The 18,458-nt window shown below is 37.0% G+C and overlaps 1 protein-coding gene across 1 annotated transcript in view; it reads right to left on the bottom strand.

The window, feature by feature from the left end:
* Window positions 1–18,458, bottom strand: part of MYO3A (myosin IIIA) — a 269,882-nt gene that overhangs the window by 51,164 nt on the left and 200,260 nt on the right. Inside the window, exons 23-27 of the mRNA XM_069086101.1 lie at window positions 18,020–18,097; window positions 12,854–13,059; window positions 6,993–7,104; window positions 2,929–3,091; window positions 1,560–1,683 (exon numbers count right to left, since the gene is read on the bottom strand). Of these exons, the coding sequence (XP_068942202.1) occupies window positions 1,560–1,683; window positions 2,929–3,091; window positions 6,993–7,104; window positions 12,854–13,059; window positions 18,020–18,097 (683 nt within the window). The remainder of the gene's footprint in view (window positions 1–1,559; window positions 1,684–2,928; window positions 3,092–6,992; window positions 7,105–12,853; window positions 13,060–18,019; window positions 18,098–18,458) is intronic.

Genomic DNA, 18,458 nt, shown 5'->3' with positions numbered 1-18,458 from the left:
ATATATGTACACACATGTATGTGTGTGCACAATGCACATACATATATGTATATAGATATGACAAAAAACAGATTGTATAAACTCTTCATCCCCTCCAAATTGTCTAGCTGTCTTTTCAATGCACCTACAGCCCACCAAGCATCAGAACATTATAGAAAATGAAGGAACAAGGTAAGTCCCAGACCTTCCTATCCATGCATTCCTCAAGCAATTTCATTATCCTCACTTTTCTTTATGTTGATTTTCTCTCAGCCTGAAGAACACATATTCACTCCTGCAAGGAGTACTCACAAGGTACAATCATAAACGGGTTCAGCACCTAGAACAGCACCTGGCAAAAACTGATGTCTTACTTGCCCAGGGTCACACAAATAGTAAATAGAGAAGAAAGATTCAAATCTATGTCCTCTTATCGTAAGCCAAACATGCTTACATTATACCATGCTGCCTCATCAAGCAGTAGGCCCAGAATCAGACAGGAACCAAGGAATATTTATAATTCCTATATGTTTTGCCAATAATTTGGATACTTTCAAAATAACTGTTTGCCAACACCTGAAAATGTCATCAATGTGGCATTAAAAGATAATAGGATGGATCCATGAGATCAGCAAGGCAATGTGGTACAGAGGAAAGAATGCTGACTCTGGAGTCAGAAGAATTTGGTTCAAATTCTGCATCTGATTTTTACTATTTGTGTGACCTTGGGCAAATCCTTTAAACTCCTGGGGCTTCCATTTTCTAATATGTAAGATGGGAAGGCAGAAGGATTAGATTAGACAACTTCTGAGATCTTTCATCTTGTAATTACCCCCCCCCCCAACAATCTAAATAAATAGCCACAAAGATAGAAATGGTTCCCTAAAGCAAATTGATTTTCAGTAACTTGACAGGGGATGGGGAGGGTTATGTAGGAGGGTGAAGAACAGATCTGTGGTTTCATGGGTGTTAGTGCTCCCAGTGTGGAACCTCTCTTCACCCGTGCAGATGGTAACTCACATGCATCTTCTAGCTTCAGAGAGCCATTTAGAGGACAACGGGAAGAGAAATAACTGTCAATATGTGTCAGAAGCAGGAATTGAAACCAAGTGTATCTAGTACTTGATCAACTAGGCAGTGCTGCTTCTCCATTAATATTAGGGGAAATGACATAAATGATAAATATTTGTAGAAAAAAGTTACTATATTTTTACACATGAATGGATTTTTCAAATCTAAATGGAAAGTTCTCCACTGAAATCTTTCTCTGATGCCTCACAGTGACATTGAGATAACCCTGTTTTTGTGAATCCATACCAACTCTGGCAGATCCTACCAACATGGGAAAGTTTCAAATACTGGCCTCCAACAGACGTATGTCTGCCCTCTAAGGCTTGTCTTTGCTAGGTTTGGAGAAGCTGATCATTTAAAAGATTGGAGTTGATTTTTTTTAGCTGTTGTAGCTCATGGAAGCTGTCTATGGAGGTGTGGAGGGATTGAAGCCTTTCCCTACACTGAGGAAATCTTTACTCCTTTTGTATATTTTCGGGAGGCACAATGATGGGAAAGGATCACCATACCTTTTCCTTTCAAAGCTGAACTTTCTTTCAAATTCCTGGTCATGAATCTGGAGAGTTGCGACTTCTTTCTCCATCTTTTTAGCCATCTCTTTTCTTTGTTTCCTAACCAGATGCCCTCGGGCAACTAACACAAATTAAAACACGTATTCAATTTTAGTAATTATTATTGCTTAGAGAAACACAAACATTCAATATGCTGTATTGGCTACATGGTCACAAAGCTGAACACTAGCAGAAAAAAAATTGAAATTAAGGATCCCAATAAAGGCAAAAGAGTCTACAGATGATGGTGTTAATGGAGTGCCATCACTGAGACTTTCCAGGAGACAAGTTATGACAGTTAGAGAATTATTAGCTATGTAGTGACAGAGAGGCTTAATTGCAAAGGCAAACAGTACCCTTTATCCCAAACACAGAAAAAGATCTAAAATAACATTGGCAGGCTATGGTGATATGGGCAAGTAAGCTGATTTTTTTAAAAAAAGGAAAATAATACTTACTTGTCAGGCATTTGGCAATAAATATTTGAAGTTAATTGTTGATATTCTCAAATTACTTATGGGAAAACACTTAAAAAGTGATCTTTTGGAACCTTTAAAACACTAATAATCTTAAGTGATTAGAAGACATTCTTAAAATTGGGGTTAGCTATTTTTACTTGTGGTGAATCTTATGGCTAAAGACCTCAGAATTTTCTATTTGGTACCTGATAGCAATAGGAAGTTAAACAGCAATGAGCTGGTAACACTGAAATAGAAGTCTGAATTTCTTGACTATTAATTTGCCATTTTGTCTATATAACAAAATAAATTATTAATGAAAAATGAAACTCAGGGAAAAAAAACACCATTTGTGATAGGAATTTAAAATAAATGTGATAATGTCTACATTTCCTCTGCAGCTAATATAAAAAGAATGCCCTTTAGAAAGGTGAGATTTGATTAACTTGTCAAAAATAATGGAAACACAGGCAACATCTGCAGAAACAGACAAAATCCAAGCTGTCTGTTGAGTTTGGAATATTGTGACGCTTGGAGCTATATAGTAAATTTCATCAATGACTCTGTCTTATATGTTAGGTAAATAACATTTCATTGAGATGTTACCAGAGTCCATAGGATTAGGAACTGCAATAAAGTAGCAGGCAAAAAAGCATCCTGTATTTTAAATAGTCCTCCATTAAGTCAAACCAGATTAGATTCAGAATAACTAATACATCATAATAATGAAAATCTGTAATCAGATCAAACTATATAAAAAACTATGAATGAGATGTTCTTGGTATCAGTGTGATCAAATATCAACTGTCTATCCATATCCAAGTTGAATAATTTATCTATTGAATAATCAAAGAGCTTCATGTGTTTACCTGACTGTATCTTAGTAGCACTTTCTTTCCTTTTCTCCTGTAATTTTTTATACCTCTTTGAACCCAAGAATCCTCTGACACAGGCCTGTATCAATATGATCTTGTCAACTTTTTCCTTTCTCATTAAATTCAACTCTTCCACATGATAATATTTAAGGAACACCTTAAAAGAGTTAAAAAAAATACACATAGCAATTATGATGTCTGTAGCTAAAAGGGTCAAGTTTTTCATCCTATAACATGCCTATAAGCAAAGATCTTCCTTCAGGTAGCAGAAAGGATACCTGGATGTTAATTGAATATTTTAATATTCATCAAGCTTCATGTAAAAACTGCTTCATTGGAGCTTCTAATATTACTATTTAAAATGCTATTATCTATAATTTTGGATTTGGAAAACAATGAAATTATGGGACTCTGGACTGATGGCTGCTATGCTTTTGCAGTTGTTATGGCCACAGAAAACCTCTGGTTGGCATAATATAGACTAGGGGTTGGCAAAATATAGCCTGAGGTCAATTCTGGCCCACAGGATACACAACTCAAGAACTAAGAAGGATTTTTACAATTTTTAATGCAGATTTTGTCTATGGCTGTAGCTTGCTAATTCTGATAGAGACAATTAAGAACTGGAAAGGACATTTAAGGATCATCTAATCTAGTCTGCTTCTCTTACAGATAATGGAACTGAGATCCAGTGAGGTCACATTTTTTTTTCCAGGTCATATAGATCATAAAGCACAAAGGGAAGTTTGAAATCAGGAGCTCCAACTCTAAATCTTCTACTCTCTTTCCACTCTACTCCCTTCCATGAATCTGTCCTTAGATGATAATTTAAGACCATAGGTTTTATGGAATGGACCAATAGTATTACCGGAGGACATGGAGATATCTAAAAATTTAGTCTAAAACTGTCAATCTAAAATGAACTGAAGCTAATAATTTAAAAATGATACAATTACTTTCCATAGCATAATTTCCAAGATGGGGACAGTTAAGACATTCATTTTTCAGTTGAGCAAAGAGAGGTACAGGGAGGTGTACAGACCTATAACAAAGTCACCTATAGGAAGTAATGGACACATAATCTTTTTGGACATAGTCCTGACTTTAAGCACACCTAGACTGGCATTTCAGAATTGTAAATACAGTTTGCCATTCCACAAATAGGCACCTGGAGGACTGAATTTTCTGAACAGAAAGAACTTATAACCTTTTGGGAACAAGGTGGCATATTTTCCCCCACTGAAAGGTTAAACATTTATTAATAGTTCATTGCAAAAGGATTTTATTTCAGTAACCAAAAAGCAACTTTTATAATTCAAACTTGACAACTGAGACATGTGACCCATGTTACCCTTATGACAGACCTCTCAGAGTTGCTCAAGGTCACACAGGGAGCAAGTATCAGATGCTACTTTTGCACGAGAATTCTATTGCTTGAGAATCTGTCTCCATGGACAAGCAAATTAGCACTATGCCTTTTGATTAGATCTAGCTTTTAATTTCTATGTAACTCTAAAGCTGATATATTTAGTCTGCTCTACTGCTGACAATTCATTTCAAATTCAGTCTATTTAAAAAGGTCATCATTTCTTTTTTTTCCACAGTATTAGAAATGTCCTTATGTTAAATACCTTTATCCATCTTAATGAGTTGGAAAAGGTGAAATGGAAAAATGCAAATAGTTTGAAAATGCTACACAAATATCATGAAGGTTCAGCCTTTTTTATGAGTTAAAACTCCATTTGTAGTTAAGAATAGCTTTCTGACCAGGAGGGCAAGCCTTTTTTCCTTTGTATTCTCAGCACCTGACGCTGGTTTGCACACAGTAGGTACTTACTCAATGTATTTTTAACTAAACTGGCTATTTTTGGGGTTCTAAAGAGAAAATTGTCATGAAAATATGATATGACATGTCACATGACTGCTACTTGTTCCAATATTTAGGTTCTTGGACTAGGTTAAAGACCGGGTCAGGTGATGTGTGTTGAGGTGGTTTTCCATTCAATAATGATAACTCAGTACAAGCCAACCTCCTTTAAAACAGCTTCCTTGATACATGCTTAATGTAAAGCACTGTGAAAAATATGAAACAGTCCAGTCAAATACCTCTTACGTTTAGTCACAATGATTGGATTAGACTTTTGCATGTAAATCTGCAAAGGGGAAGGATCTGGTTTGAGTAATACAATTTTTAGAGTTACATTCCCCCCCCCGCTTTGTTTGGGCTTGTGATTTCATGTTGTGGGGAACTCCCTAGGTGGAAACTGTCCTCGTTGATACAATCCACCAATTCATCCACCCAGAGAGACACAGACAGTTGTCTGTGGCACTGAGAAGCCAGGCACTGACTTGCCCATAGTCACACAGCTGCTATGTGTCAGAGTCAAAATTTGAATTCAGGTCTTTTCTGTCAGTTAATTCTTAGTGCTACACCAACTTTTGAGAGCTGCTCTACAGGTGACAGCAGCCATTCTTAGACTTGAGTGCCATGGGTGGCCAGCACATGCTTCTTGCTTTCCAGTTTGTTTCCCACAGTGTTGAGCTTAACACTCTCTGAGGGCTTGGGATTTTATCCTTCCCTCTTTCCTTGGAAAGTACTGGCTATCTGAAAGCATCATTTCCCTATGAGACTTCTAATTTCGAAGAGCAAGCACTGCTTATCAATGTTTGTATCTTTTTCTAAGGGTTTAAATAAGCAATTATCTGGCAGGATCTGAGATCTGACACCTGGGGTAGAGTGGAAAGGATACCAGCATTAGAGGATTTCAATTCCAATCCTGCCACTGATGCTGGCCACTTGTATGGCCTTGTGCAACTCACTTAATCTCTAAGACCTTCATTTCTTCATATGTAAATTAAGGGAGTAGAATTGGGAGGCCTCTGAGGTTGTTTATCCAGTGCTTTATCTATGGACATATGAAATATGTGAATATACACATCACCACGACTGCCACCACCACCATCATCATATATCATTATTATGTAGTTTACAATATGTCTATAATTTATATTATTTTATATATTTATATGTTTGTATTATATGTAAATATATAACATAATTTATAATTAAGTTTGTATTATATAGTATCATCATTATATAGTTTACAAAGCACTTCACAATTATTATCTCATTATATCCTCAAAAGAAGCCTGGGAGATAGGTACTATTATTACCCTCATTTTCTAAATGAGGAAACTGAGGCAGACAGAGGTTAAGTGTATATACACATATGAAATATATGTTTGGTGGTTATAGGAAGAATGGGATTCAATTTACACAGAGTAAATTACCACATCACTACTGTGTCAGATTTGAGGCTAGGTCTAAGGACTAGCCATGTTATCTCATTGGATAGGGAACTCCCAAGTGAAGAAGTTCCCTCTAACAAAAATGTAGGTTTAGTAACTTCTCTGCAACTTACAGCCTTAGAAAGTTGTCTAGATCACTGAAAAGTAATGTGACTTGACTAGCTAGTGTGGACCACAGGTAGGATTTGAATCCTGGGCAGAACAAAATATTACAAAAGGACTTGAACATTTCAATTTGACCAGTATAGTCCCTTATGTATTCTTCACTGCTCATTTTGGAGAATTACAAAGTAGAAAGAAAAAACCAGTTAGCCTTTATGTAGGATAATTATTACCACATTCATTATAGCATCTTTCTTTTGGTAATTCTTTGAAAGAACATTTCCTCCTGATTCTGAGTTAGCATCTCAGAGTAAGCACCATCACTAAGAACTGCTTTCTTGGGGGTGCAGTGGATAGAGCACTGGCCCTGGAGTTAGGAGAACCTGAGTTCAAATATGGCCTCAGATACTTATTAGCTATGTGACCCTGGGCAAATCACTTAACCCCAAATGCCTTAAAAAGAAAAAAAGAAAAAAATAGTTTCTGGAGATTGTGTAACATGAAAAGGCAGGCTGCTATTAAAGAGGAAAGGAACCACTTATCTTATTCCCAATTCCATGTTTTACAGTTATCAAAACACAATTCCATAAAGCTCAAGTGAAGAGAGCCTATATATCTCTATATCTACACACATATTAAAACATTACTTTGGTTTTTCCAAGAGCCCAGTTATCAAGACCAGCTTGTTCTAAGATGGCAGCACAGGTTTCAGGGCTTACTGGAGGTTCCTCACTTGATCTGAAGCAGAGGATATAGTACCTAAAGCCAGAAAAAGGTTTTTATTAGTACAGTAAAGGGGGTTAAATGTAGACTGCTTATTTGTCTCCAGTTCTAGTGGGCAGTAGCCTGCTGGGTATAGAGAGAAAGAGAGATGCCATGGAATCCTTGGAAATTCTTTCTCTGTTGTATCCCCAGAACTTAGCATAGTGCCTGGCATATAGTAGGTGCCTAATAAATGTTTATTTGTTGATTGTTGTTTGATGTATCATTCATACAAATGTAGGGCCGAAGAGAACCCCTTAGAGCAGCTCTGAAATAGATTCAGGGTTTTTCTGGCACAGATGATACAACATTAGATAGCCTAGGATCAAATTGGTTTCAAGGTGAGACTACAAAGGAAGTCACTCACTCCAGAGCTCACTGGTCAGCATTTAACTCTTGAGACTTTGCTATAAGTGGAAGGAGCTCAGGATACTTAGCTTAATGAAGAAGGAATTAGGAATGCCAATGCAGTTACCTTCAACTAAATGACAGGCTTTTTTGGGGAGAGATTAAATGCCTTTTATTGGGCTCCAGAAGCAAGGAAGCAGATTTTGACTGAAAATAAGGAAAATTCCTAATAGTAGGGGTGAGTTATCCATCACTGGAGGTCTTGAAAGGAAGTTGGGTAGTCACATGTTGCAGGAGTTATATCAAGGATTCTTGGTCAGGTGGAGAAACCCTTTGCGATTCCTTTTAACCCTTAAATTCTGGGATTGTATGAAATTGCTCGTGTTGACATTTACTCAGATTTAACCTTCTATGCAAAGGGAGTTCAGGAAGCACAGCTGCCATTTAAAATTTGTTTCTTTGCAACAACGCAGAATTATCTAACTGGAACATATCAACCAAAGGGTCTAACTAATTTCTGCATTTTATTTAGAAACTCAGTCAAAGCCTAACACCATACACACCGCACACCTGGGAGGGTTATTCGGTTCTATTAGCACCACCACAGGGCTTTCACGAAACATTCCATCTTAGATTCCTTGCCAATTTGGAGGAAAGCTTTAAAATAATAGACAAAGCAAAACATTTAGCAATTGACTTATTGTAATAAATGGCCTGAGGTTAGGTCACCTTGGCACTCAGTTTTTCCACCTTCAAAGTCTCCATTTGCCACCCGAGCTTTTCTCCACTTTCACAATAATTTAACATTTTCGAATTAATTTAAAATTCATTGGAGTTTCTGACCTGTCAAATGAGCGATCATCAGTTCCAACTCCCAAAAGTGGACAGGGCTAGTTTATTTTGTTGCTATATAACAAAATGATAGCTACTTTGAAAACCATATATGTTACTGTGACTTTCAAGGATGTCTATAATCATGTATAATCCATTTGACCCAACCTTTGTAGTCTTACCTCTCTCTACTCTCCTACACTAATCCTTTACCTTAGCCAAACTAGTCAACTCACTGTCCCTTAGACACACTTTGTGCTTCCCTTCCTAATATCTTTCTTTGCCTATGCCTTTACCTGTTCCCATGCCTAGAATCTCTACTCCCATCTTCCCAGCACATGCAAATGCTACCTGTCACATTCCTGAACCCTATTGGGGACACTTTACTGGTTGAGCAATCCCCAGTTCAGAAGGCTGTAGAATTCATCTCAGATGATTCTAGCAGATCCAAAGCTTCTGCTGATCCTCCTCTGCTTAGCCTTCAAAGACCTTTATATCCTAATATCAATCTAATTCATCACACACCATTCCCACTCCTTCACTATGAGATCTAGTCAAAATGGCCTTCTCGCCATTCTTCATACATACCACTACTAGTCTCATCACCTTGTCTCTGTATTGGCTGCTTCTGTGCCTGGAATGCACTACCCCCTCACTTCTTCCCTGCAGAATCACCCACTTCCTTCAATAAGCAACTCCAGCACCACCTTCTTCAGGAAATTTTTTCTGATCTTTTCAACTGCCAGTGCCCTTGAACCAGGCATGGCAACTGACACACATTTTAAGAGTATTTTTAAATAGAATTTACTATAATTTCTCCTATCTGTGTAGAGGCACTTTAAATACAAATAACTATAAACAGATATTATAATTTTACTTTGAAATAAAAATTTTCATCTTACTATCTCTATTTTCTTTTCCTAATGGATAAAGAAATGAACTTCATCAGTTGACACACCTTGATCCTTCCAGGTATTCTTAAATTCTAGTATTAGCTTAATTACTAGTGTTTATTAGTATTTATTCTGTATATGCATATATATTTTTCATATCTATATATACACATGTATATTTATTTCATCCATTAGAATGTAAACTCTTTGAAAATTGCAATTGCTTCATTCATTGAATTCGTATCTTCAGCACCTAGCATAGTGCCTGGCACATAGTAGGTATATAGCTGTAGTTTGTCCTTCATTTTGGAAGAGGATCAATGACATCAGCACCCATGAAATGGATTTAAGTGAGGCAGAGTTCCACAAAGTCATCATCTCTCTCTTTCTTCCAGAGTCATCAAAGTCCAGTAGCAAGACAAAAGTCAAGGTGATGGTGATGGTCTGGGATGCAGTGGATAACCTTGGCTTCTTCAATGTCTGACCAAGTCTGCTTCAGCTTCATGGCTGCTGGAACAAATTGTTCTCATCTACCCATTCTGCCTGCAGAAGTTTTTATGTCCTTGGGGTAGATATTCCATTAACTCATCAATGGGTTTGAGGCCTGTAAGTTACCCCCAGCTTGATATAGCTCATCTGTTGAGATGGTTTTATTAGCGTGTGGCCTCTGTACATGCTACAACTTCTTGGAGCCATGGGAAATAGATACCTAGGAAATACTAATAAATCACTAAGTATTTATTAAGCTCCTACTAGGACCAAGGCACCAGAGATACAGGTACAAAGAATGAAATGATCCCTACCAGGAATAAGCTTATATTGAATGATGCTACTGTTCTTCTGGTCTCCAAGTGACTGCCAACTCAAACAAAGCTACCTGAAACAGCCTGGGGAGGGTGAACACATACCATTGAATCTTCTGAGTGGAAAATGCTGGCAAATAAAGGCTGGAAAATTAGTAGAGCACAGCAACCATTGGTTGTCATGACTAAAGCATTTATTATTTATTAATATCTGGCCACTGGACCCAGATGGCTTCAGAGGAGAAAGTGAGCCTGGTGACTTTGTACAGCTCTCCCTCGCTTACATTCAATTCCTTGTATATCATGGCATCACCTCTCTGATGTCATGGTCCCCTTCCAGAAGGAAGGACAAACAGCATTTAAGTATATGCTTGATGCTAGGCACTGTGCTAAGCCATTGGCAACTCAATGCAAAGCAAAAACACTGAATCCTCCCCTTAGCCTTTTCCCAAAGTATAAGTCTCTGGACCAATAGAAAAGATCACTTTAAAAAAGAATGCCTTCTTAGAAGAAAATAGAATCTGCACCCTGCTTAGCCAAATCTTGACTCTTCCTTTTATGAAAAAAAGAAAAAAAATCTTCCTGATAAGGTAGATGGAGGGGTTTTCAAGTGTGCAGAAGACACGATGCATCATTTACATATTACTTAAGATTTCAAGATTTTCTGAAGCATTCTTAATGTCAGTTTATACCTTAATCTCTTTAAAGGAGCTAAGGGTATCTTATTCTGGAAGTTCCTTTTGAACTAAGGTTTTGATCCACATTTAGGGTGGAATTTACTTTTAGAGCTGTTTTGTTTTATTTATTATATTCACTGTAATAATCATATTACTAAATCTTAGCAGCACAGCAGGACAGTGAGTCAGTCAACTAGCATTTATTAAGTGTCTATTATGTCAGGCACTGTGCTAAACATCAAGGCTACAAAGAAATAAAAAAAACAGTCCCTGCTTGCAAGGAGTTAATTGTTTAATGAGAGGGACAACATTGCAAAGAACAAGATATATAGAAGATTAATTGGGTTTAGTCTCAGAGAGAAGGCATTAGGTTTGAGGGAAATTAGGAGACTTCTGGAGATTGAGTCTTGAATTGATTTTAGGAACAGAGACTTGGGTGCTAGTTCCAACTCTGGTGGAAACTGACCTCTCTGGGCCTTGTTTTACTGATGCATAAAATCAAGGGAATAGATAAACTCAATTCTTCATTACAGCTCTACGGGTCTATAAATTCCTCTAATAAAAAAGAATCAATAAGAAATTATTCCCTATGTATCAAAATATTTTTATCTAGGATATATTTTCTTAAAGTGACATTAATTTAAAAGTGTGGTTAGGCATACATTATATTTTAATCATACAGACTCTTCCTTTTAGTTGCTGGAAAAATAAATCCTATCTGTTCTTCAAAATGGGACATCTCATGATGGCAGATTCTGGCAATAAAAGTAAATTGAGGCTTCTCTTTTTAAAGTCATAGTGTAATAAAATGTGAGAATAAAAGTTGACTGGTATAAAAATAGCCCTGTTTCTTACTTCTCTTTCTCTTGAGCTGGCATTTTGTGCACAAAGAAAGATTAGTACCCATAGCATGGATAAATGTGCCTGTCAGATTTATGGATAAGGGAAGAGCTTATGACCAAACAAAACACAGAAAGGATCATAGGAAGTGAAATAATTTTGATTACATGATGTTAAAAAGTTTTTGTACAAAAATTAATGAAGCTAAATTAGAAGAAAATAAGAAATCTAGGGAAAATTTACACCAAGTTTCTCTTGGTGTAAGGCCTTGTTTCTAAAATATATAGAGAACTGGGTCAAATTTATAAGAAGGTGAGTCATTCCCTCAATTGATAAACCTTCAAACTACATGTAAAGGCAGTTTTCAGAAGAAGAAATCAAAGCTCTCTATTGTCACATGAAAAAAATGTTCTAAATCACTATTGGAGAAATGCAAATTAAAGCAACTCTGAGATACCACCTCACACTTATTAGATTGGCTAACATGCCAGAAAAGGAAAATGACAAATGTTGGAGGGGATGTGAAGAATTGGAACACTGATGCAATCTTGGTGGAGTTGTGAACCGATTCAACCATTCTGGAGAAGAATTTGGAACTATGCCCAAAAGGTCTATAAAACTGTGCATACCCTTTGACCCACTACTTTGATACAACTATTAGGTCTGTATCCTAAAGACATAAAAGGAAAAGGAAAAGGACCTACATATACAAAAATATTTCCAACAGCTCTTTTTTTGTGGTGGTAAGGAATTGGAAATTGAGGGGTGCTCATCAATTGGGGAATTTCTGAACAAGTTGTAGTATATGACTATGATGGAATATTATTATGCATATGAAACGATGAGTAGGATGGTTTCAGAAAAACCTGAGAAGTCTTATATGTACTGATGCAAAGTGAAGTGAGCAGAACCTGGAGGACATTGGACACAGTAACAGCAATATTGGAAGGATGATCAGCTGTGACGTAGTTACTCTGCTCCAGACTATGATCCAAGACATTTCCAAGGGACCCATGGTAAAAAAAAAATGCTATCTCCCTCCAGAGAGAGAATTGATGAACTCTCAGTGCAGATTGAAGTATACATTAAAAATATTTTTCTTGTGTTTTACTTGCAATATGGATAATACAGAAATATTTTTGCACGACTCAATACATATAATACACAATACACAAAACTGAGCTCATATCACTTGACTGGGCAAGAGGGAGGGAGAGAATTTAGAAATAAAAATAATAAAAATGTGAAAATTTGTTACATGTGATTGGGAAAAATTTAATGAAATAGAAAATATGTTGAAAAACAGAAAGATCAGTACCAATAGAATATGAATATTTACAAAGAATCCACATACCGCTTAATGAAGTTAGCAAAAAGTATACGATGGGAATAACCCTGCCTCCGAATCCTTGCTGTTTCCAGAATTCCTGTGTAGCGCAACTGTAACATAACTTTCTCCTTGTCAAATTTCCTGGCCTGGCGATCATTATTTGGCTTGATGCAACGAACAAAGTGAGGCTGGCCAACCACCATCTTCGATAATAAATCCATCAGGGAATACTACAAGACATGATAACATAGACGTTCCACTGTAGTTTAATCAATCCTTTCTTTTCATTATAAAAATATTTTTCAGAAAGAAAGTGTCATAACGCCTCAGTAATTTAGATAATAAATTAATGAGAAGAGTGAATCACATACTATTTTGAAAAAAGGAAATAGAGTTTTCGTATTTTCAGATTCATGCAGTAACTAGAAGGAGTCATGAGAATGTTGCCTAGCAGACCCTCTTTAGTGTATAGTTAAGAATTATCTATAATATTTGCTAAAGCATGCTTAAAATGCATATTTATACACAGTTTGTCCACTTGAAGAGTTTATAGGCTCGTTGGCCAATTTTGTTTATACTATTAATTTGCTTATCAATTATAACTAATTCTAGAAAATGCAAAAGTAAGCTTCATCTTAGCTCACCAGAATGAACAAATTAATGTCAATTAGTGAAGTTATAGTGAAGGAAATTACTTTGAGTTGCTGGAATGAATGAAATTTGAGTCTATTCTACATAGGCAGAGAAACCAAGTGAAACCCCTCTGCATGCCTTACTTTATTACAGTTTGATAAAATAGTTGAAGAAACAATTTTCAGTTACACAGACATTAAAAATCAAGAATTTATTCAGTAGGAAGGGGTGGGGAAGGGAAGAAACATTGATACAGCAGCTCTTATGTACCATGCAATGTGCTAAATGCTTTTAAAAAAATATCTCATTTGATCCTCACAACAACTTTGTAAAGTAAGTGCTATTATTATCCCTATCTTACAGTTGAGGAAACTGAGGCAAAGAGGTTAAGTGCCTTGCTGAGGCTAGACTCAGATCCTTCTGGCTCCAGATCCAGTACTCTATCCATTATGCCACTGGATACCTCTAATACCAGATAAAATGTATTTCAAAAATTTTGGTATATTTGTGGGCTTTAGTGGCTAATAAAAGCAATACTATTTTTAGAATATCTTATATTATTAAGGGTTTGTTCACTGGATGATTAAATTAATATAAAAATTTGAAACTTCCATGAAGAGAAAACATGTCTTGGCATGGTAAGGATTACGGCTTACTGTTGAGGTATATGAGCCATTGATAGGTAGATCTCTTCTGCTATGCAGAGAGTCTAATCCATACCTATAAAGGCATAAACACATGCCAAATGGGCTTTGCCATTCCTAGAGGATGTTCTTTGCTTATTTCCTCCTGGCCACTGTTTTTTTTTTTTTTACAAGATTCTCTTTCAAAAGCTAGACTACAAGGTGGCAAAAACCACTTTTTCTTTGCTTTTATACATAGTTTCTTTGTATTACATTTCTTCAGGGACTGAGGTTCAAAGAATGAGGTTTGGCTAGCAAAATGATTTAAAAAGCACACCCAATACTGATCTGAAATTATCTTACAATTATCTTTCAGTTTCAGTATGCTGGTTAATCAGATTCTTTTTTTGGCAGAGAAAGTTAGTAGTAATAGTAATAGTAGTAGTAATAATTGTCATCATAGTACTTAGAATTTATATAGCAGTTAAGGTATGCAAAGCACTTTACAAACATCTCATTTTATCTTCACAAACCCCCTAGGAGGAAAGTAATATTATTACCTTCCCTTCAGAGATGAGGAAATAGAGGCAGAGGTTAAGTGACTGGCCCTAGGTCACACAGTTAGTAAGTGTCTGAGGCTAGCTTTAGATTCGGTTCTTCCTGAATCCAAGTGTAGCACGCTATCCACTGTGTCACTTAGCTGTACCAAGAGAAATGTTATTTCACGCAAATGGGGAACTCCCAGGGTGAAAAATCCCTACAGCAATGTAGATTAGCAACTTATCTGTAGCCTATAACCTTAGAGAGCTGCTTGGGGTACCAAGGGGGGACATTGAGTTAAAGTGCACAATGTTGCATCAAAAAGAAAGATAAAGGAAATAAAAGATCTAGCTATCAACAATGACTTGTCAGGAATGGAAATTCTAGTAAAAGCTCCTCTTTTTTTTGCTTTTTGGAGTGGGGAAAAGCAGGGCAATTGGGGTTAAGTGACTTGCCCAAGGTCACATGGCCAGAAGTGTTAAGTGTCTGATGCTGGATTTGAACTCAGGTCCTCCTGACTCCAGGGCTGGTGCTCTATTCACTGCACGACCTAGCCGGCCCCACAGCTCTTTAATTTCACAGATTTGGATATATCCTAAGTCTCCTCAAAATAACCTATGATATCCCAGGGGTCCTCTCAAGGATTAAACTCCTAGAGATGTGTCTCATATTTCTAGGTCACTTTCTCATGCTACTACTTCTCTTCTATTCTGTGGGCTCTTTCTGTCTTCCCTTAGCTTCCTGTACCTCCCATTCTCCAATGGCCTTCTGTCTGCTCTGTGTACATCTGTATGTGCTAAGTTATTTACCTGTCGTCTTCCCCATTAGAATGTATGTTCCTTGAAGACAGGGGCTGTTTTTGCCCTTCTCTGTATCCCTAGTGCTTAGCACAGTGCCTGGAATGCATAAGGAGGAAATCAGGCACAAGGAGGACTGTGGCTAAGACCTGTAGAAAGCCCAGGAAGAAGTCACGGGTCCACATCCTGTCCCGTGAGTTTTCACTGGCTGTCCCCTATTTCAGAATTTTATCCCCCCTCATGGGATAGGGACTAGATCCATGACTTCTTAGTCATGGAGTATAGGGAACTACCAGGGGAAGAAACTATCAATGCAGGCTGGTGCCTTTTCTTCCACCTAGTCTTTAGATAGCTGCCTAGAATACTGAGAGAATAAATGAGAAACAGAGGGCTGATATGTGTCAGAGGTAGACTTGAACCCAGATCTTTCTGGCTTCCAGGCAGGCTCTCAGATATTCACTACACCATGCTACCTCTCGTGCACTATACAGAGACAACTAATTTGACAGTTCTTCCCTAACATATAAATGTAAGGCAACTCTGACAGGCAAGGGACAAATTCCAGTAAATAATCATCTACTAAGTACACTGTTACCCATCAAGTAATATGCCAAAAAAAAATGATTGCCAAGCAATTTATTGTGGAGAATGAGAAAATTCGTCATAGCTGGGGTAGAAAGCAGGAGTCTGTAGTAACTACTGGATGTCAGGCTGATGGCTGAGTACTTCAAGAAACTCTGTGTGTGTGTGTGTGTGTGTGTGTGTGTGTGCGCGTGTGGGTAAAACTGATAAAAGACACAGGGAAATGAAACTTGTAGCCATAGAAAATCAATGCTGACTCCTTGAAAGTGACTGAGTGTAAAAAAAAATCATGTAATCTATAAGAACATGCAAAGGGCAAAGTTCTTCAGGTAGGGAGTGTTCTCAACAACAGTGATGACAGCATTGTCACTGTCAAAGAGTTACCTTCCTCCTACCAAGTACTTCGTGTGTGTGTATGTGTGCGTGCGTGTGTGTTTTAAAGAAAGTGTTCTAAGTTATGTTGTAGTTATGGGTGAATAGGAGTAGTTAGTTATAGGTTCTCCAGTAGCACCCCAATACACAAAGGATGGTGTAGCATAGCTTCACCTATCAAGTGGATTGGACATTTATCTTCCACATTCAAAGAAAGTTAAGAATATCGATAAAACAATGCAGAAAGGTAAAAAGATACATGACGTCCATTATATGACTGGCAAGTCAAATTCTCTACACTGGGAAGTACAGTAGTAGTATGGCATAGTGGACAGAATGCTACACTTGTCATTGAGAAGACTGGGTTTGAATCTTGCTTCTGATACTTACTAGCTGCATGACCGTGGGCAAGTGCCTTAACTTTCTTAAATTTCAGTTACCTCATTTATAAAATGGGTATAACATCAGTAGTAATCACTTCCCATGATTGGTGTGACGTTTGAATAAAAGTGTATGTATATATGTTATATGCATAACATATTAATTTATAATATATACATATAATGTGTATAATATAACATATATAATATATCTATATCCATCTACCTACCTATATCTATGCTCTATATCTATCTAGACATATGTGTATATATATAGAATAGAATATATGTAATGTATCTATATATGTATACAAAATATATATGTATGTATATATACATACATATCTGTGTTTGTATCCTTTACAAGTATACTTACTCCATCTCCGTAACAATTATTATATGGAATACCAATATTTTATTCAACTCTCATTTTTCTCCTCTAAAATTCTTAGGCCTCTTCTAGTTTTATTTCCCTTAGCTTATTCATTGTGCTCATTTTGATTGAATAGACAAGTAGGAATCTTAGAGTTTAGAAGGGACCTAACTACTTTTCTAGTCCATTTTTCTCATTTTGCAGTTGAAGAAACTGATGCCCAGATTGGTTAAGAGACTTGCCCACAATCACACGGCACTGAAAAATGCAGAGGCAGGACCAGAATCCAAAATTTTTTTTGATTCCCAGACCTGTATCCTTTCCACTATACCACACTACCTCATAAGCAACTGAATTTTCCTCTTACCCATCCCTCTCCCCTTTTCTATTCTCAGACTACTTCTTCATTTAGAGATTTGTAACTATAGGAATATCTGTATTTGTGTCCCACTGTGAGCAGAAGAGGTTATGTATGATGGCAAGGAAGGATATTCTAGCCCCTTCCCTCATCTCCAACACTGACCATCCAGGAATAAAGAGAAGAAACTTCTATGATTACTGTTTTGACGTGGAGTTTGGTACCATCATGATTTTTATTCTATTGGTTCTGTGAGCTGCTTCTAAGGGCAAGAGAATGAGCAAAGTAATTATGTTGATTAATCATCTTGTAGGCAAATTCTCATAATGTACCAAATTCACATATTTTTGACATCATTCTCTAACCTGGGGTACACAGACTGAATTTTACATGATGAATGAAACCATTATTCTTTGCTAATGACTCTCTGAGGTTTTGTCACTAGCTCCTGGCCTGCAATTCTTTACTGGGCTGAGCTACTAACCCTCCCCTCCCAACCAGCCCAATCACAGGAAACAAGTTTATATCTTACTCTGAAATAGGATGCAACAGTCTGTGTTTTCATGTTGGTCGTCTCTCTTGCAAGATACATTGATTCTCCATTTTCTCCCTACAAAAATTAGGAAGGAAAATGACATTTTAAGTGCTTGTAAACTGTTTCATGACTCAAGACTAGATGGTCAATAATTTCCCCATAAACGGTGCCAACCTGTATCCTGAAGACATAGCTAGATGCTCAGAAATACACAACTATCACAAGGTGTATGATTTTCTTAGTAAAGAACAGGTGCTGGCCTATAGTATTTTATCAATATCATGGTGGTCTTGGTTGTTCTCACACATGTAATCCAGCTTCTGTGTCTTAGGAATGCGTGTGGCAAAATCTTAACTTTGAACAACTTACAGCAAGATGGGAAGCATGAATTAAGTCTTAGGTGGAAAAAAATAGACTAGGTTATCCCAGACCTCAA

Source organism: Petaurus breviceps, unplaced genomic scaffold, assembly GCF_028583685.1.
Source record: "Petaurus breviceps papuanus isolate PSGF00001 unplaced genomic scaffold, PetGlider_PUasm1.0 178, whole genome shotgun sequence".
In the NCBI taxonomy this organism is placed as follows: Eukaryota; Metazoa; Chordata; class Mammalia; order Diprotodontia; family Petauridae; genus Petaurus; species Petaurus breviceps.
The sequence above is the reverse complement of the archived record's forward strand: the minus strand, read 5'-3'. Positions and strand labels throughout refer to the sequence as shown.